The 15,881-nt window shown below is 53.3% G+C and overlaps 5 protein-coding genes across 5 annotated transcripts; 2 read left to right on the top strand and 3 right to left on the bottom strand.

Moving 5' to 3' along the window:
* Positions 1–9: 9 nt before the first annotated feature.
* GCG54_00012469 (Mediator of RNA polymerase II transcription subunit 12) lies at positions 10–4,706 on the bottom strand (the record flags this gene model as incomplete). The annotated part of the gene is made up of 3 exons (XM_045412346.1): positions 10–3,180; positions 3,227–3,431; positions 3,481–4,706. 3 exons carry the CDS (start codon positions 4,704–4,706, stop codon positions 10–12), a joined length of 4,602 nt encoding a protein of 1,533 aa, XP_045261381.1.
* A 4,514-nt stretch (positions 4,707–9,220) lies between these two features.
* GCG54_00012468 (uncharacterized protein) lies at positions 9,221–9,800 on the top strand (the record flags this gene model as incomplete). The annotated part of the gene is made up of 4 exons (XM_045412345.1): positions 9,221–9,257; positions 9,321–9,489; positions 9,539–9,636; positions 9,697–9,800. 4 exons carry the CDS (start codon positions 9,221–9,223, stop codon positions 9,798–9,800), a joined length of 408 nt encoding a protein of 135 aa, XP_045261380.1.
* Positions 9,801–10,271: 471 nt separating this feature from the next.
* On the top strand, positions 10,272–11,287 carry GCG54_00012467 (uncharacterized protein; the record flags this gene model as incomplete). The annotated part of the gene is made up of 2 exons (XM_045412344.1): positions 10,272–10,424; positions 10,448–11,287. The coding sequence occupies 2 exons, from the start codon at positions 10,272–10,274 to the stop codon at positions 11,285–11,287; spliced, it is 993 nt and encodes a 330-aa protein (XP_045261379.1).
* Positions 11,288–11,541: 254 nt separating this feature from the next.
* Positions 11,542–12,150, bottom strand: GCG54_00012466 (uncharacterized protein; the record flags this gene model as incomplete). The annotated part of the gene is made up of 1 exon (XM_045412343.1): positions 11,542–12,150. The coding sequence occupies one exon, from the start codon at positions 12,148–12,150 to the stop codon at positions 11,542–11,544; it is 609 nt and encodes a 202-aa protein (XP_045261378.1).
* Positions 12,151–12,968: 818 nt separating this feature from the next.
* Positions 12,969–15,762, bottom strand: GCG54_00012465 (uncharacterized protein; the record flags this gene model as incomplete). The annotated part of the gene is made up of 2 exons (XM_045412342.1): positions 12,969–13,591; positions 15,483–15,762. The coding sequence occupies 2 exons, from the start codon at positions 15,760–15,762 to the stop codon at positions 12,969–12,971; spliced, it is 903 nt and encodes a 300-aa protein (XP_045261377.1).
* Between the last annotated feature and the right edge of the window lie 119 nt (positions 15,763–15,881).

Below are 15,881 nucleotides of genomic sequence, written 5' to 3'. Positions count from 1 at the left end.
CATTCTCGTTTACTGAATCTTAATGGCCTCGAATAAGGTAAGGCTCAACGCCGTATCGTTTTCTCCAATGTTGGGGGTCGGCTCGCTAAGCATCTCCCATCTGCGGTAGGTGAACGGCGTGAGCTTGTCGGTTCCCTGCATGGAAATGGGAACCTTGAGTCGCGGTGGACCGGCTTGCTGTGTGGTGGGTTGCTGACGGTGGGCGAGCACGAACTGGTCCGTCGGCGGGGCCATCTGGCTGAAGAGGTATCGCAAGCGGGCGTCAGAGGACGCTGGGTTTTGCGGCGTGCCGTTCGTCAGCAGGACACGTACGCACTGCAGGCGTGTGTCATCGGGCAGGCTGTCGACAAGGAGCAGGGCCAGGTCGAAAACTTGCTGGCTCAGGGGTCTGCCGGTCTGGGGCTCTTCGAGGGCGAGCCCGTCTAACTCGAGGGTGAGGCCAGCCAGAACGATAAGAATCCGTCCGCGAATCTCAAAGGCGGTAGTACTGGTCGGAGGTTTCATGTTCGCCCCTTGGGCCGGGACAGGTGCTGCTTCGTTGGCGTTCGTGTGGAGAGTGATGAACTTGAGCAGCGCCGGAAGCCAATGTCTTAGGATAGAAGTGCGTAGCTCCTTTTTGTCGTCACCGCCAGCTGCCAAGATCTCCCAAAGTTCCGAGAGCTTCTCGACCATACCGGAGGTAAGTTGAGAAGTCCTCAGTGCGGGGCGGCCGCGGACAATCGCCTCGACCACAGACAACAGACTGCCAGCAAGCTGGATGCTGTCCTGGGAGAGGGGGTCGGAAGCGGAAGGGTTCTTTTGAGACGGGAAGAGACCTAGGAACCGTAGGTGAGCCTGCCTCTTGAGGTGTTCCGTAACCTCCTCGTTGAGATAAGGCAACATGCTCGTCCACATGACGTTGTTCGCAGACACAGCCCGGTCCATAGCGCGGGAAAACATGTCGAACTGCGACATGGCCTGCTCTCCGCCTCCCGGGCTTGTAGTGGTGTCTGCGGGCAGGCCGATGGACAGCTTGAGCTGGCAAAACGGGAGAGTGAATTCATTGGCGAGTTCAAGCACAGTCTCGAAACTAAGTGGCGTTCCGTCTTGAGCTCCCGGCATCAGCAGCTTGGACGTGATCTGCGCGAACAAACCGCTCAAGGCAGGGTCAGCTGTCTTCGTTCCCAGCGACTGAACAACGGACGGCGCATCCAGCAAGACTAGGAGCTTCAGAAGCTCTAGCATATTGTCTCCACATGTCGTGTTCGACAAGGGCAAGGAGATCCCGGGTTGGCTCTGCAGACGCGCATATTCAACAAGAGCGTTTCGGACGAGAACCACCATGTCCTTGTGATTCTGACGAGGCGCAACTTTTTGCTGGATATAAAATCGGTACGTCTCTTCTGGCGTCAGGGCCGTCTTTAGTGCAAGAGGCATGACACATAGGCTGAGTACCTCCTGCATGTACGTGGTGGTGTTGTTGACGGGCGCTGCAGGGTTGCGGGCGACGCTGCTCGAATCGACGGTCGTCGTGGTGAGGAGAATCGGCAATGTTAAGCAACCTATGCTGATGAGCAGAGGGTAGATGTCCGCAAGGCCAGGCCGGCTCTTGAGCGCGCTGACGTGATGGACCCAGTCGGTCATCCGCAAGTCGAAATGCTGGGTGTCGAAGATGCGCAGTCGGCCGAGGAGCGCGCTGTAGGCACGCTGCCGTTCTGGCGAATTAGACCATGAAGATTCCAGTCGGCTGACAACAGTTTGGAAAAGACGGTCCATAGTCGGTCGGTCCACGCTCGTCCCGCTGGTCAACAACTTCTCGATCTCCTCGTGCAGTTCCCCTTCGGCGTCCTGAAGCCTGCCAGCCATATTATCGGACACGGGCGAACAAGCGTCGATAGCAGTATTGCGGTCACACTGGTGGAGTTCCTTGCGGAGATGCGTAGCCGTGTTCGTCAGGCCTGGCAGACGAGCCGCGAGGTTCGCCAAAGACGCCAAGAGAGGCCGAGCGGCGACACCCTGCTCTTCTCCAACCACCTTGAGTCTTTCCAACAACACATCAAAAAGCTCCTTGCCCACGCTCAGAGCAGCGAAGATCGGCAGGTGGACGTTGACGGTATCGGCGCAGGAAGCGAGAATCTCGGGATTCGACACACGGATAACGACCTTGACGATTTCAGCCAGCACGGAAAAGTCCGAAGCAGCCTCCAGGATCGCGCGGGCAAAGTTGAACATGGGCACAGAAACCTGGGGCCCGTTCTTAGTCATGACCGTCTCGGTCGTGAAGATTTGCATAAGTCGAGCTCCAACCTCGGTCTGAAGAGCACGGTTACTGTTACAGATTAGACGGCAAAGTTTGCCCAGAGAGACGGGCTTTCGCTGGAGGATCGGATCCCCAGGCGGAAGGGGGAGGCCCATGGCATGTTGAATGCATTTCAGGGCCGTATTAATATCTTCTGCTTCGTCGTTGACATCGTACGTCGCTCGTCGGAGTAAGCTCGCTCGCGTTGCTAGAGACGCTGGGTCCAAGGCGTGAAGCGGCAGGTCGACAAGCAGCCTCGTTGCGCATGAGCCCTCTCGTTCCGTGTCGGAAGGTTCCCGAAGACCGCCTCGCGCAATCAACCAGAAGACATATCCTTGAAACTGAAAGTCCCCGCTACGCGCGATTTCTGATACCAACATGTGGAACGTCTTCTTCGCGTTCGGCTCGGTCGGCGGGCATTTGCTGAGAAATTCCAGGATGGCGGTCGTCACGTCTAATCCGGTCGGAATCCAAGCTCGCAACAGGCTGGCAGTTATGTAAACTTTGGCAGCGCCGGGTCTGTGAGGCGAAGTGCACCATTCTAAAAGCGTGCGCACAATCATGCTCTTGTCCTCGCTGACTATCCAGCACTGCGTAGCCAAATCGGCTGTGTATATCGTTTGAAAGGTTGTGTCAAGTTGTTTGACGAGTATTTGGCGGTTCGCTGGCTGGGAGTTGTTCGCCGACGCAACCAGCTGTTCGTTTCTCGAGTTGATCGATTTGAAGGCAGTCTGCGCAAAATCGTTGTCGATCGGGATAGAGGCGAGGAGTGCGTCCCTGTACTTGAACCAAGTCGCAGGCGCAACAAAGTTGTCGGGATGAGATGATACAAGGGGGATAAGTAATGATGTTAACCTCATGGACAGTTGGATAAGAATGTCTCGGTCAGGGTCGTTATGAATCTATATCCGTCAGATATGCGCGCGAGTCTATGGACGAGTAACTTACCGTGTTGAGATGGCCGAGGAGCGCATTGACTAGTCTCCGGCCATATCTTCTCAAACGAAGCAGATCTTTCCAGTATATCTGTGTAATCAAAATCCACATGGGCAGCTTAGCCTGTGTAGAGTTTTCCAACCCGGATACGAGCCAGTCCATGTAGTGGTCGCGCTCGAGCAATTGTTCGGCATATAAATGTGTCGCGAGTCGAATGCTGCAGCTTCGTTAGCTTCGCCAGGCCAGGCCACTCAGAATAAACTCACGCATATTGAACCTTGGCCTTCCAGTCGTTATCGCCAAAGGCCGTGGAAACTCCCTCGACAAATTGCTCGACAAAAACCGTCCAATCTCTCAACCACTTTGCCTCGCCAGTAACGACGAAAGGGCCGTTGGGGCCGGTTCCTTTCCTCTTGACTGATCGGATCTCGTTCGCGCCGACACACTTGACCAGCCACACAGCCCTCTCCGTCGGCACATTCTTGTTGAGACAGTGGTCCAGCAGGACCTTGCCTCTGATGCCGTGGGGGATGGTTCGGCTGAGGCGGCGCAACGATATGGAGGGGTTTGCCAAGTCTCTCAGCCACATTTCTCGCTTCGTATCGGTAAGGGTGACACGCGGTGGCGGCTTGAAGGTCGAGGGCGACGAAATCTGGCCATTCAGTTTCCGCTGGTTCAGAATGCCGGTGAAGATGTTGGAGAGCAAGTTAAGCCCAGTCTTGTGCTTCAGGGCAGGGAACAGTGCGGCCTTAGCGGACGTGGTCTCGGCCGTGGTCGCGGGAGGCTTATCGAAGTAGCCGTTCTTGATGATGGTCTCGGACCACTGGTCCTCCGGGTGGTTGCCGGTCCATGGGAAGAAGTCGGCATGGCCCAGGTCTTGGGAGTCGCGCGCACCGCCGCCGCCAAAACCTTGTTTCGCCGTCGCGTCGGATCGAGGCTTGCCAAAGGGCGCGTATCGGGGGGCGGCGGCGGGAGTTTCGAGGTGGTAGGGCTTCGGGCGGCCGTCTTTCTTGACTGCGACGACGGGCGCAGGGGAGTCTTTGATGGGTGTGGGGACGACGAATCGCGGTCGGCGCTTCGGCATGGGCATCGGCGGATTATCGACGTCGATGGGCTGGCCTTTTGCGGAGGCAGGAGAGCTCATGTCGGTGAGGTTTGAGGACTCGTTCTTGGGCATGAGGCGGTTGGGGGTGAGGATGTTTGGCGAGTCGCTGGGGTGGTGCTGAGGAAGCATGGCGTCGTTGGACAACTCGAGCTTGAGGCGGGAGCCTCCCCTCCGCGGCAGGGTGCCATATCTGTTCTGGGCGACGGCAGCATCGTTGTCGGCGCCGGTCAGGTCGATCAGGTTCTCCTTGCGAACGGGCGACTGAGGCAGATACTGTTGGGATAGGGTGCGCTGGTGGGTTGGCCGTTGGACCGACAGGCCGGAGCTGCTGAGGGTTCGCTGCTGGGGCGGTCGCGGCTGGACGCCCATTGGGGTCCGGGAGGTCATCGCAGGCGGATGGACTTGAGCGACATTGCTGATGATTCGGGAGAAGTCTTTTGGTGGATTTGGGGGGGCTCAAGGCGGGATGGATGGGCGGCGGGCTGGGATGGGATTGTGTGCGGCGTTGAAGGGTTGTCGTCGTGATAGGAAAAGGGAAGGGGGGATATCGGTCGATGGGTTTGGGTGATGTCGGGGATCTGACGGCGTCAGCCGCGCTATCTGTGCAGGGCCTTGGGTCTGGTAGGGAAGGCACAGGTACCGTCCAGTGGTAAGCAGGTGCGTGCGTGCGTGCGGTGCGGCCAGAGCCCGAGGTGCGCGCGGATATTCCACGCCTGGCGCTGTGAGTTGAGTACGGTACGGATACGGGGGGTTCGGTTCGGGGAGCAGTGCGGTGTTACAGTGGGCCTCTGGTGTGAACGTGGGAGGCAAGTGCCCCAGCACAGTGGGCGAGGGAAGTTCAGGCGCAGTATCTCCGAAGGTTCCCGCGCGTGCCAGGTTCGGCTTGTCAGATGACTCGCGACGGCCCGCTCGAAATCTTGTTGCGCTCAACGTCGCGTGGCGATGGCGGAGGTGGTGATGTGAGGGGAAGGGGAGATGTCTTGATGCAAGAGGGACGGAGAGGATATCATGGGCGAGGGTGTGCGAATGTGACGAGCGAGTTGCCAAGTGATGATGGCGGCCGGCTGAACACCACGTTGGGCAACTAATCGAAAGAGACAAGTTGAATCGTCCAACTGTGAGGGAAGGTAGCTTCAGCTTGCAGTCAGCCCAGTGCAATAAAGTCCGAACCCAGGGTTTGGGTGGTGTGGTGGTGGTGGATGGGAATGCGATTGGGATTGTGATTGGGGTTGGAAAATGTATGGCAAAGGGGGGACAGTGGCAGCAGCAGCGGACAGCGGACCCGACAGCAGTCGTCCATCGGCGTTAGCCCGTGTTGGTGGTGTACCAAAGTAAAAACCGCTAGCCGTGGGGCGCCACCGATGCGATCTGCAGTTCCAGCGGGACGACGTCGCTGTTTGGGACACGGCCTGGGGGGAAAAGATTCCGAGCTCACGGACGATTCCTTACATTACGGAGCATCCGTAGCTTTGAGTCTTTTGTTGACGGGGTTGAGTTGCGAGGCGCTGTTTAGTCAGTCTGTTGGGCTATCTCTGCATCATGTACCTCCACCTCATCACACCTTCAGTCAGCGAACGTGTTCAGTCTCTCTGTTGTTCGGCTACTGATACCGCTGAGTGTATTACCGAATACCGATACGCAACCTGCAAAATCAACTCGGTGGCAGGAACGAACTCCACACGTCCTCAGTCACCTCAGGCTCAGCATCCGCTAGCACGCCGTGGGCGCGCCAAGCCCGCGTGGGCAGGGTTGCCTCTCATGGGCCGCCGCGCCTTTCTTTATTACGGATCCTATTGGCTCCTCCGCCCAATGTCGTACAGCTGATTCGCCCGCCGCACCGCAGTCCCTGACTTTTGCCGGGCCCTGGCTGGCTGTGAGTGGCTGGCTGTCGCGAATCCACTGTCTCTCCACGCCGGCCAACTTACCAAGTCTCTCTTCTCTCTGCTCCGAACATTGCCCGGACCAAGACACCAGGTCTCGGAGTATGCAAGTCACAGTCGAATCGAGAACCAAACACATCTTCATCGTCATCCTCATTGTTCTCCAAGCAATCTGTCATCCTCGCCAGACACAACCTACATTAGCTCCAGCTTAGATCCAAACTCTTCCCAGCGTTAAAAATTGGAAGCTGACAGAGCGGACCCTGGGCTTAGTCAAACCATACCTAGGTACCTACCTACCTACCTATCCAGGTAAACTGCTGCTGCCGCCGGCCGGGAACCCAGGAACACCCCCCAGGCCCCCGGGGCCCCCTTCAAACCCTCTCTCTCGGCAAACCGTACCGCTGGAATGGGTCTGGGAGACGAGAAACCACAGAGAGCACGCTCACGGAACCCGGAGAGGGAAAGCCGCCAACGAGAGAAAACCTACCTACCTAAACACTGCACCTACCAAAACGCCTCAAGGCCTGGCCCGCGCCCATGACTTCAAGCTTCCCCTTTCGGGAAGCCATCCCTCGCCTGTTTGTCCCAGCAGACGCCACCAAAGCCCACAGCCAACCAACCACTCGCTCCCAACACCGCATCGATCACCAGTCACCAGTCACCACCCATCGCTGGCTGTCTCTGTTCATCTGCATCCGATTTGCCCTGCAAACCTCCACTGTCGTTTTGTCTTTGCCTCCTCCTGGGTGGGCAACATACGACGAGCAGCAACATAACAAGGCCCCCCCCAAAGACGAAAACATCTGAGCGGCGCACCGCCGTCAGGGAAACGTTAACGGCACAGCTATTCGTAACAACCACACACAAACACCCGGCCTTCCTTTTCCCGCGTTTCGTCCAGAGAATCCAAAATCCCACCGGTCCTCAGCCAATGCGGACGTCGCTATATTCCCCTCGGCTTATACGATCCCCATCCTGGTTGTTGTCCCAAGTCTGCTTCCCCCCTCTACGAAGATGCCTACCACGAATAGCAAGTTCGGTTTCTGTTCCCCAGGTACGTACGGAATCCTCTAACCTGCTGGCGCGAACGAACCAGCCATTGACAGCCCACCCGTCGGGGGGCCTGTAAACGCAAAATCGGACAAGACCAGACCAGACCAGACCAGGCACCGGGCCGCCATGGGATGGGGTGGTGCGCCGCCGTCTATGTGTATCGTGCTAAGGGCCCTGTCTCGATATGGCCGAATCGTCGCCAGGTGTCACGCAATCTGCCATCGTACTGCATGCGATCCGCCGCCAATGAAGTGTCTCGCTCACGACGCCTGCCGAGCCGGTCCAGTGCCAAACAAATCACCACTGATGCACACAACGATTGCGCATCGGGGATCCCTTCAGCTGACACCCGCCGTGTGACCCCATCAACATATCGCACTTGGCAGCGTGCCTGGACTCACTGGCCAACATGTCGTGGAAGCCGGTGCAAGGTTCACTAAAGGCGAGACGGTGCCAGCTGGACTGCCTCTCTTCGGGCTCTTCGTCCCACCACGGCCATGTCCATGTGGCATGCCGCGCTGCCCGACTGGGACAATGTCTCGCTCGCTACCTGATTTAGCCAGCGGGTATTTGGCTCAAAAACACACGGGTGAAGTGGCGGCATGCCCGTCTAAAACCACAACAAGTGGTCGACATTGACGATGATGATGATGATGCCAAAGACAGTGACAGACAGCTCGGCAATCCAGCTGGCCCACTCGTCGTGTCGCTGCAACCAGGACTTGTCCCGGTACGCGCACCATACAACGCAAACACACCGCATCTCTGGCCGACGCACCTCGACGGGAACACCCTCCATCCGGCTGAAGGGACCTGCAGGGCCCGTGTGGGGGCGGACTGGAAGCAAGCACCTCAAGCAAACCAAATGCTCCTGTAGGTCGGCCGCGGCGTGCCTGCAGCAGCAGCAGCAGCAGCAGCAAGGCGGCCTACGTACCTATCTTTCCCTGGGCATGCAAGTCTGCCTGCCTGCCTTCGCCAGCCTGCAGGAAAGGTGGCCCGCAGATGACGAGACTTTCCGCCCAAGATAACAAGACCATCGTAAGAGCTGGGCATGCAGGCCGCTCAAACGACACCAACAAGCCCCCGAGAGAAAACCTCCGGTGGGCAATCTCGGAGAATGCGGAGGAGACGGCCGCTGACCAACGACTACATTTTTTTGCTGATTTTGTGATTTTTCGGCTGCAATCTGTAATCAACGCTCTCGAAACCCAGCTTTCTGAAAGATTCAAGTTCCGCCGTGTCCATTGGGAACTCCATAGCCCGCGCCCCTCCGCAGGCCGCATCTCCCGAAGTAAAAGGCCCCGCAAAACCGGCCCCCAGGATTTCTTACACTGTTGGAGTTCGCAAAGCCAGACTCGCACTTCGTGGCATCTCGCACCGCTCCATCTTCACAGCCGCAACTTCTCCAATTTTCGCACCGCGGCAAAAAGCAACGAACGAGAACAACCGCATCCTCGTGAAAACCCCCCTCGCAAACCAACCGGGATACGCCCGGCCCGCGGCACAGCTCAGACGGTGCTCCCCGTCCGGTCTCAGGCCAAGACGACACCCAGAATCTCAGAGTGTGTCCCTTCGTTATCGGAACCTCACCCGCGTAAAGTATCGTAATCATGGACGTGAAGTAAAGTAAACTTGTCGGATCGGGTTGAGCAGCGCGGCGTTCGGAGGACCCGCCCGACGGCTCGCGCGGCCAATTGCAGCTGCAGCGGCCACGCCGGGTGTGGCTGTATCCGAGAACGTGGTCGGCGGAGCGGGGGCGAGGGATTGGCCCGGATTTGCTTCCCCAGCTTGGGAGGATGCCTAACTTCCCAGGCGTGAAGTTTGTGTGATTGCGCCTGGGGAGCTGGGGAAAGCTTCACCTCGCAAGGTAGTAGCAGCACGTGAACATCGCGACGACGTGCAGCAATCTTTCTCTGTCAATTTGCTCGTCCCATAACCCCAATCTTCCGCACCGAATCCGAAACAATGGCGAGCAAGAGGGATATGCGCCGGCCGGACCTGAGTAAGCACTTCACCCATCCTTCAATTGGGAGGTATCGCGATGGCTGACCCGTGCTGCGTACAGTCGTCCCCTATCAGGAGCCCCGAGCCAAGGGCGAGAACGCCGAGTTCTCCTCGACGCTGTCGTCCACGCTGCCCATGGCCGCGATGCTCACGCGGAACAAGTTCATCGGATGGTACGCAGACGCCTTTGATTCCCTCGCCGGCCCCTATTCGATTCCCGCGGACGATACGTGGCACATTGGGATCTGGACAAGTTGCTGACACGATACAAAAATGCAGGGCCTCCGTCGTCTTTTCCGTGCAGACCTGGCTCGGTGAGAGCGAAGAGACTAAGAAGAGCTCCGCGACGCCGGGGTACTTCTCCGTCGGCATGTCAGGTACGTTCCCCTCCCGAAGCTGCGGCACTGGGTGGCAGATAGCTAACGGGCGCGCGACAGTCATGGCCCTGGCCGTTACTTACCTCCCCATGTTCCTCCCCCCGCCCGTCCAGCGCGGCGCCGCCACCGGCACTGGGCCCGCTGCCCCCGTTCCCCCGGCGTAGACGACGGGTTGTGTATGATTATCAGTCCGGACGGATAGTACGAGGTTCAGGCGGATGAGGCTTTTATGGCGGTACGATATCATGGGAGGGCCAGTTGCAAGAGCAAAATACAGCAGGCGCGCGGATGACGAGATGCCGGGGAGTTCGGCGGACGATTTGTAGCATAATACCTCACCGGGCCCACGCACCGCGTGGCGCCTTTCTCTTGGTACAGAATATCTTAATAGCAGCAAGCAAGCATTGAACGCACATGATTCCGTCAAACAAACCTCCAGATTGTCATGTGATGGTGCCTGCGTTGGTATGTGTAGGTGGTTTCTAGGGAGGATGCGTCTTATGTCGTCATACCTGGCCGTCAGATAACAGCCCGGGAGTCGCAGCCTCGCCTCAGCTGCGACGTTACAGGTTCAACCACCAGATCTGCGCAGCACAACAATTATTTCCCGAAATTGCGGAACAGATCTGGGAAAGATGGGATCCCAAGTCATAGACGAGGCTTCCGTCCTCAAGCAATTCGACGCCCTCGTGCGCAAGGGGACGGTCCTCTACAGCGACGACCTCAAAAAGATTCACCACCAAGATGGCGGGTTCGAGGCACACCACCCCTCCCCCATCTCGTCTCCCGTACACCCAACTAACCAACACAGTTTGAATTCCGCCTCACCTCGGCCCTGAAAACCAAACCCGCAGCCGTGTTCGACAACTCGGAGCTCGACGCCGCTACCACACCGCCAAAGTCGCCCTCACCCGCCGCCTCCAACGGCACAAACACGCCAATGGAGCTCGACGCAGAGGGCCAGATCCCCGGCGGCGACATCTCCGTCGCGGGATTTGTGATTAATCCCGTCAACAACACGCATGTGCTCATGTTCAACAAGTTCTGCGCGTACAGGCCGCACCTGATCCTCCTCACGGCGAACGGCTACCGGCGGCAGTTTGAGCCGCTGGGGAGGGAGGACCTAGAGGCTGCGAGGGACGTTCTGCGCGGGCTGAATTCGAAGGGAGGGAGTGAGTATCTTGTGATTTTCAACTGCGGGAGGGACGGCGGGTGTTCGCGGCTACATAAGCATATGCAGGTCATACCCGCCCCGTCAGATTTCCGGCTATGGCCTGATGTGAGGGAGTTAGAGGCCGCGGTGCCGTATGAGTGCCTCCTCAAGAGGTTCGAGAACGGGAATCCCGGGGGGGAGGGGTTGGGCGGGATGTATCGCGAGATGCTCCGCGCGGCGACGGCGCTGGTGCCTGGGCGGGAGGCGGTTGTGGAGGAGGACGGGGACGGGAACGGGGTTGCGGTGCCGCATAATGTGATCCTGAGCGAGCGGTGGATGGTGGTTGTGCCGCGGACGAAGATGGATGTGGAAGGGGGCGGGGTGAATGCGGCGGGGATGCTGGGGATGGTGTGGGCTTCGGGGGAGGAGACGTATGAGCAGTGGATGAGGCTGGGGCCGAGGGAGGTTCTGGCGGAGGTTGGTGTGAGGAAGAGGTAGAGTGTGGAATGATGATAGATGGTTGAATTCGTAAAGAACAATGTACAGGATGTAAGCGATATTAGAGCAACTAGACGACAGTACGGTTTGGATTAGTTTCTCAGCAGCGAAGATATATGTGTCATTATAGAATTGCTTCTTGCGTCTCTAATACTTCTCATCAGCATCTTGACTGGCTTATGCGCCGCCGTTGTCGTAGGTAGCAAGAGACTACTCTCGCGATACCCTCTCAAACAAACCCCAGCCCTCACCCTCTACAACTTCCCCTTCCTCTCCTTCTTCTCCAGCACAACATACCCCGCCTCTGCCCTCGCCAGCACCGCCCCCTCCTCATCCACCATCTCTAGCTCAACCGCAAACGTCCTCCCCTCAACCCTTACCAGCCTCGCCACAACACCCACAACCGCCCCCACCGGCACCGCCCTCCGATACTCCAGCTCTAAAGTCCGCGTAACATGCGGGAGCATCTCCATCCTCCCATACATCTTATTCACGAACCCCACCGCGCCAGCGCACTCGTCAAAGATGGAGGCCACGACGCCGCCATGCACGCGCTCGCGCTCGAGGGTGCTTAGCCCGTGGGAGAGTTTGAGGAAGAAGCGGACGTGGGCGATGTAGCGGTCTCCCAACTCTGTATCTGAGTCTGAGGTGGAGGGGGAAGTGGGGTGGAAGCAGCCGATGAAGTAGGGGATGGTAGCTTTGCTGTTCAAGGTGACGCCCCAGAACTCGGAGGCGCGGACGGCGGGGTCGAAGTGCCGGGTTATGGGCGGCATGGAGATGAGGCCTGGCTCGCGGAGGGTGGCGGAGACCCAGGGGATGGTGTTGAAGTAGGCGATTTGGTCGGCGTAGGCTGGGTCGGACATTGTGGCGGTGATGGTGGTATGTGGGTGATGCCGTGGATGGTTTTTGAGAGGTGAGACTGAGTTCGTCTTATGTTTCTTGAGATAAAAGTGAGATACCGTAAAGAAACGGCCGGGTTGGCGAGGGTCATGTTCCCGGGTCTGCCGTGTTCAAGTATCTACGGCGGAGGTAGCCCGGCCACCCGGCAGTTGGCCGTCGGATTTCCGGAGTACGGCAAAAGCCCTATCGGTGGATCACGGCAATTGAAGAATTGCATGACGTGGAGCATCGCGATATCAGAGTTTATTCTTGGCAAGAACTCTGATATATCATGTTCGGGGGTGTTCAGTAATCTGGTGGTTTGAGTTGTGTAAGTTGGGATGGCATGTCTTGAGATACGAGTTCGACAACTCCAGGATGATGAAATATTAGAGAAAGCAGCTCGGCTTTATTATCACGGACTACCGAGCATTGTAGATTGTATTTCATTGAATGGCATTTGCCACTTGCTGGTTACTACCAGCCAATAAGGTAGAGAGTACTGTGTTGGAAATGAATTATTTATCTCTATTCTCATAGCTCTAGTTGTCATCATTGGTTTCGTTGCTGTTACTACGCTCTCGTCATATCTGTCGTCCTCATCGTCTCTGTTTTCTTTCCTCTTGTCGTCCTAGCAATACCTTAACTACGGTTTCTGCCATCATTTCCTCTTTTCAATCAAAATGCAGTACCTCCATGGATATCAGCATTGAATAAGTCTGTCTTCAACACCAGGGAGAGTACGCTACCACCATTATCAATCTCTTCTCAATGGTGATGAAGTTATTGTAGTGTGAAAGCTTTAAAGCTTCACGAAAGCATCTGTCTCCCTCCAAAACTCCTCTGGCGCCTCGATCCACGGAAAATGCCCAGCTCCCGCAAGAACCTTGATCTCAGAATGTTTGATACCATCGGCAACAGCCTGCGCTCCCGCTCCACTACAAACCGAATCCTCTTCCCCTTGAAGAACCAGCGTCTCGGCCTTGACTAATCCAGCATCCTTGATATGAGGCAGCGTGTTCTCCTCAGACATATCAAAACGGTTTGTCTGCCACGCAGATGCAGTCGCGGGGTTCTTGCTCGCCACGGGCCCGGCAATGTCCCGTCTCAGAACGTCAGCATTCTTCACATCAGCGAACCACCACACGAGCATCGTGTCCAGAGACTCCCTGAAGTGCTCATCGTTCCTGGGGCCCCCGGCCTTCGCAATCTCAATCAGCTTCTTCACAGAAGGAGCATACGCCTCATCGTCCTTTCGCTTCTCCATCCAGGCTCTAACATGGCCCGGAGTGCAGTCCATCACCTGCGGCGCGATAAGAAGCAGCTTAGAGACGTTTTCCAGGTACCGCTGGGCATAGCGCAACGCGATGGCGCCGCCGTGCGAGTGTCCGATAAGACCCCACCCCAACTTCCGAAACACCCCCACTTCCGAAACGCATCAAAAACCGCGTTTTCGCATGCTACCCTCTATATATCTCTAACTTTATCTTCTTCTTTCTTAACTACTATAATTAATATTAATATTTTTAAAAATACTACTATACTTTAGATAGCTATATATAATAAAAGCTATATTACTATAGCTATTATAGCTATATATAGTAGTAAATCCTATTAGTAAACCTTAAGAGAATAAGGTGTACTATATCTTACTATTTATTATAGAATTAATAGTAAGAGGCCTAAAAAAGAAGCTTATATAGGCTAGTAATATATCTTAGTATAATAAGAAACCTCTCTTGCTATATAGGTTCTTATGTAGGTATTATTAAGCTTTACTCTAAACTACTAATATATCTAAATCTTTATAACTTAGATCCTCTATACTAGTAGTAATACTTAACCTCTCAGTAAGAAGTAGATAGAGGGCTTCTTATATTATAACCTATCCTATAAGATAGTAAAGGCTTAAAAGATAGATACTAAATATATAAAATATATTATAATTAATAGTATTAAGTTATTCTTTAAGATCTTCTAACTTCTAGTAATTAAGATAATCCTAATAAGTTTTAGATAGAATATAGATAAGATAGGTATTACTAAAGGCTTATAAAAGGATTATTTAGTAGTAGGATATACTAAGAAGCCCTTAGTATTTATTTAGAGTAATAAAAACTACACCTAGATAATAATTATTAAGTATATCTCTACTACTAGTATATATTTACCTCCCCTTATTATCTTTAAGGGGAAGACTATCTAATAGTAATAGTTCCTTAATAATCTATAGGAGTTTAAGAAGTAGTAGTTTATATTATTAGTAAATAGCTAAATATTAAATACTATTAGTCTTAAGTAGTTAGATAAAATATTTATACTAAGGACTACTATAGAGGTGAAGAGACTATAATCTAAGTATCTACTAGTTATTAATAGCTATAGTAACTATATTTCTAATGATTTTATATAGTAATACTATATATATAATATTTACTTAATATATCTACCTATATACTTATTATATATCACTTAGCTACTTAATATATTAGTCTTTTTACCTCTAAAAGTGTTATATAGGTATTAACTAATAGATTAGAACTTCTAGCTAAATTTAGTACTAATTAATAAGTAGAACTTCTTCTAATACTATTTATATATAAGATCTAAAGCTTTATAATTATATATTATTAAAGTAGGATAGGTAGTAATAAAACTATAGCCTATTAATATCACTAAGTTACTAATAAATAAGTTTATCTTTACTTTAGCTCCTATAGATATTCTAAGAGCATTATTATAAAAAGAGGTAGCTATAGATAATCAGAATATTATTATAACTCTAGAAAGCATTATAGTTAAAATACTTAAGTCCTCTACTAATTTATTATAGTTTAAATAGCTATTTTATAATAGCTTATAGTTAAGACTAAAAGCTATTAATCTAGTAGTATATATACTATTTATTAAGAAGCTAAGTAAATATCTAAACCTTAATAATATATCTAATACTAATAATTAATAAATAATTAAGTCTCTAAAAGCTTAAGTTAAAGTACTATAACTAAAAAAACAAACTAAAGTTAAGCTAGATATAAATAAACACTTTATAATAATTAAGTAGATAATTAAGAAGAAATAAGAGGTATAGAATAACCTAAATTAGGTGAAATTAGTATTATTTAAAAGTAAATTATTAGATAATAAAGAGAGTATAAAATTATATATTTTTATTATAGATTAATTAAGATATTTAGCGATATAACAAAATATAATTATTGTAGTGAGGGTTAAAATGTATCGAAAGTGCTGTTTCGGAAGTGGGGGTGTTTTAGAAGTTGGGGTGGGGTCTTAAGAAGCGGGAACGCTTTGATACCGAGGTGAGATCGTAGGTGTTCCAGGTCCTCGACCATGGTCCTCGCGTTCATGGTCGATGGATCTGCTTTGCTGGAGTCGCCATTGCCGCGGGGCTCGAAGTACAACACTGTGCGGCTGGCCTCGAGGCGTGGACCTAGGCCGTTCCAGAGGTAAGATGCGGAGAGACCCCAGCCGACGGATTGGATGACTGCGAGGGGGCCGGCGCCGCGGATGAGGTAGTTGAAGCGGACTCCGGCCGAGTGGAAGAAGTGCTGGCTGACGGAGAGTGGAGGTGACATTTTGGGGAGGTACTTGATACGAATTGCAAGATTTTGCCGGGCAAGGTGGTAGACGTTCCGGTGCATCTGACCGCGTTTCTGATCCCCCAGGATGAAAGGGTGAAGGAGTATATCCGTAA

The sequence above is a fragment of the Colletotrichum gloeosporioides genome (assembly GCF_011800055.1).
Source record: "Colletotrichum gloeosporioides strain Lc1 chromosome Unknown consensus_65, whole genome shotgun sequence".
Classification (NCBI taxonomy): domain Eukaryota; kingdom Fungi; phylum Ascomycota; class Sordariomycetes; order Glomerellales; family Glomerellaceae; genus Colletotrichum; species Colletotrichum gloeosporioides.
This window is presented reverse-complemented; position numbering and strand designations above follow the sequence as displayed.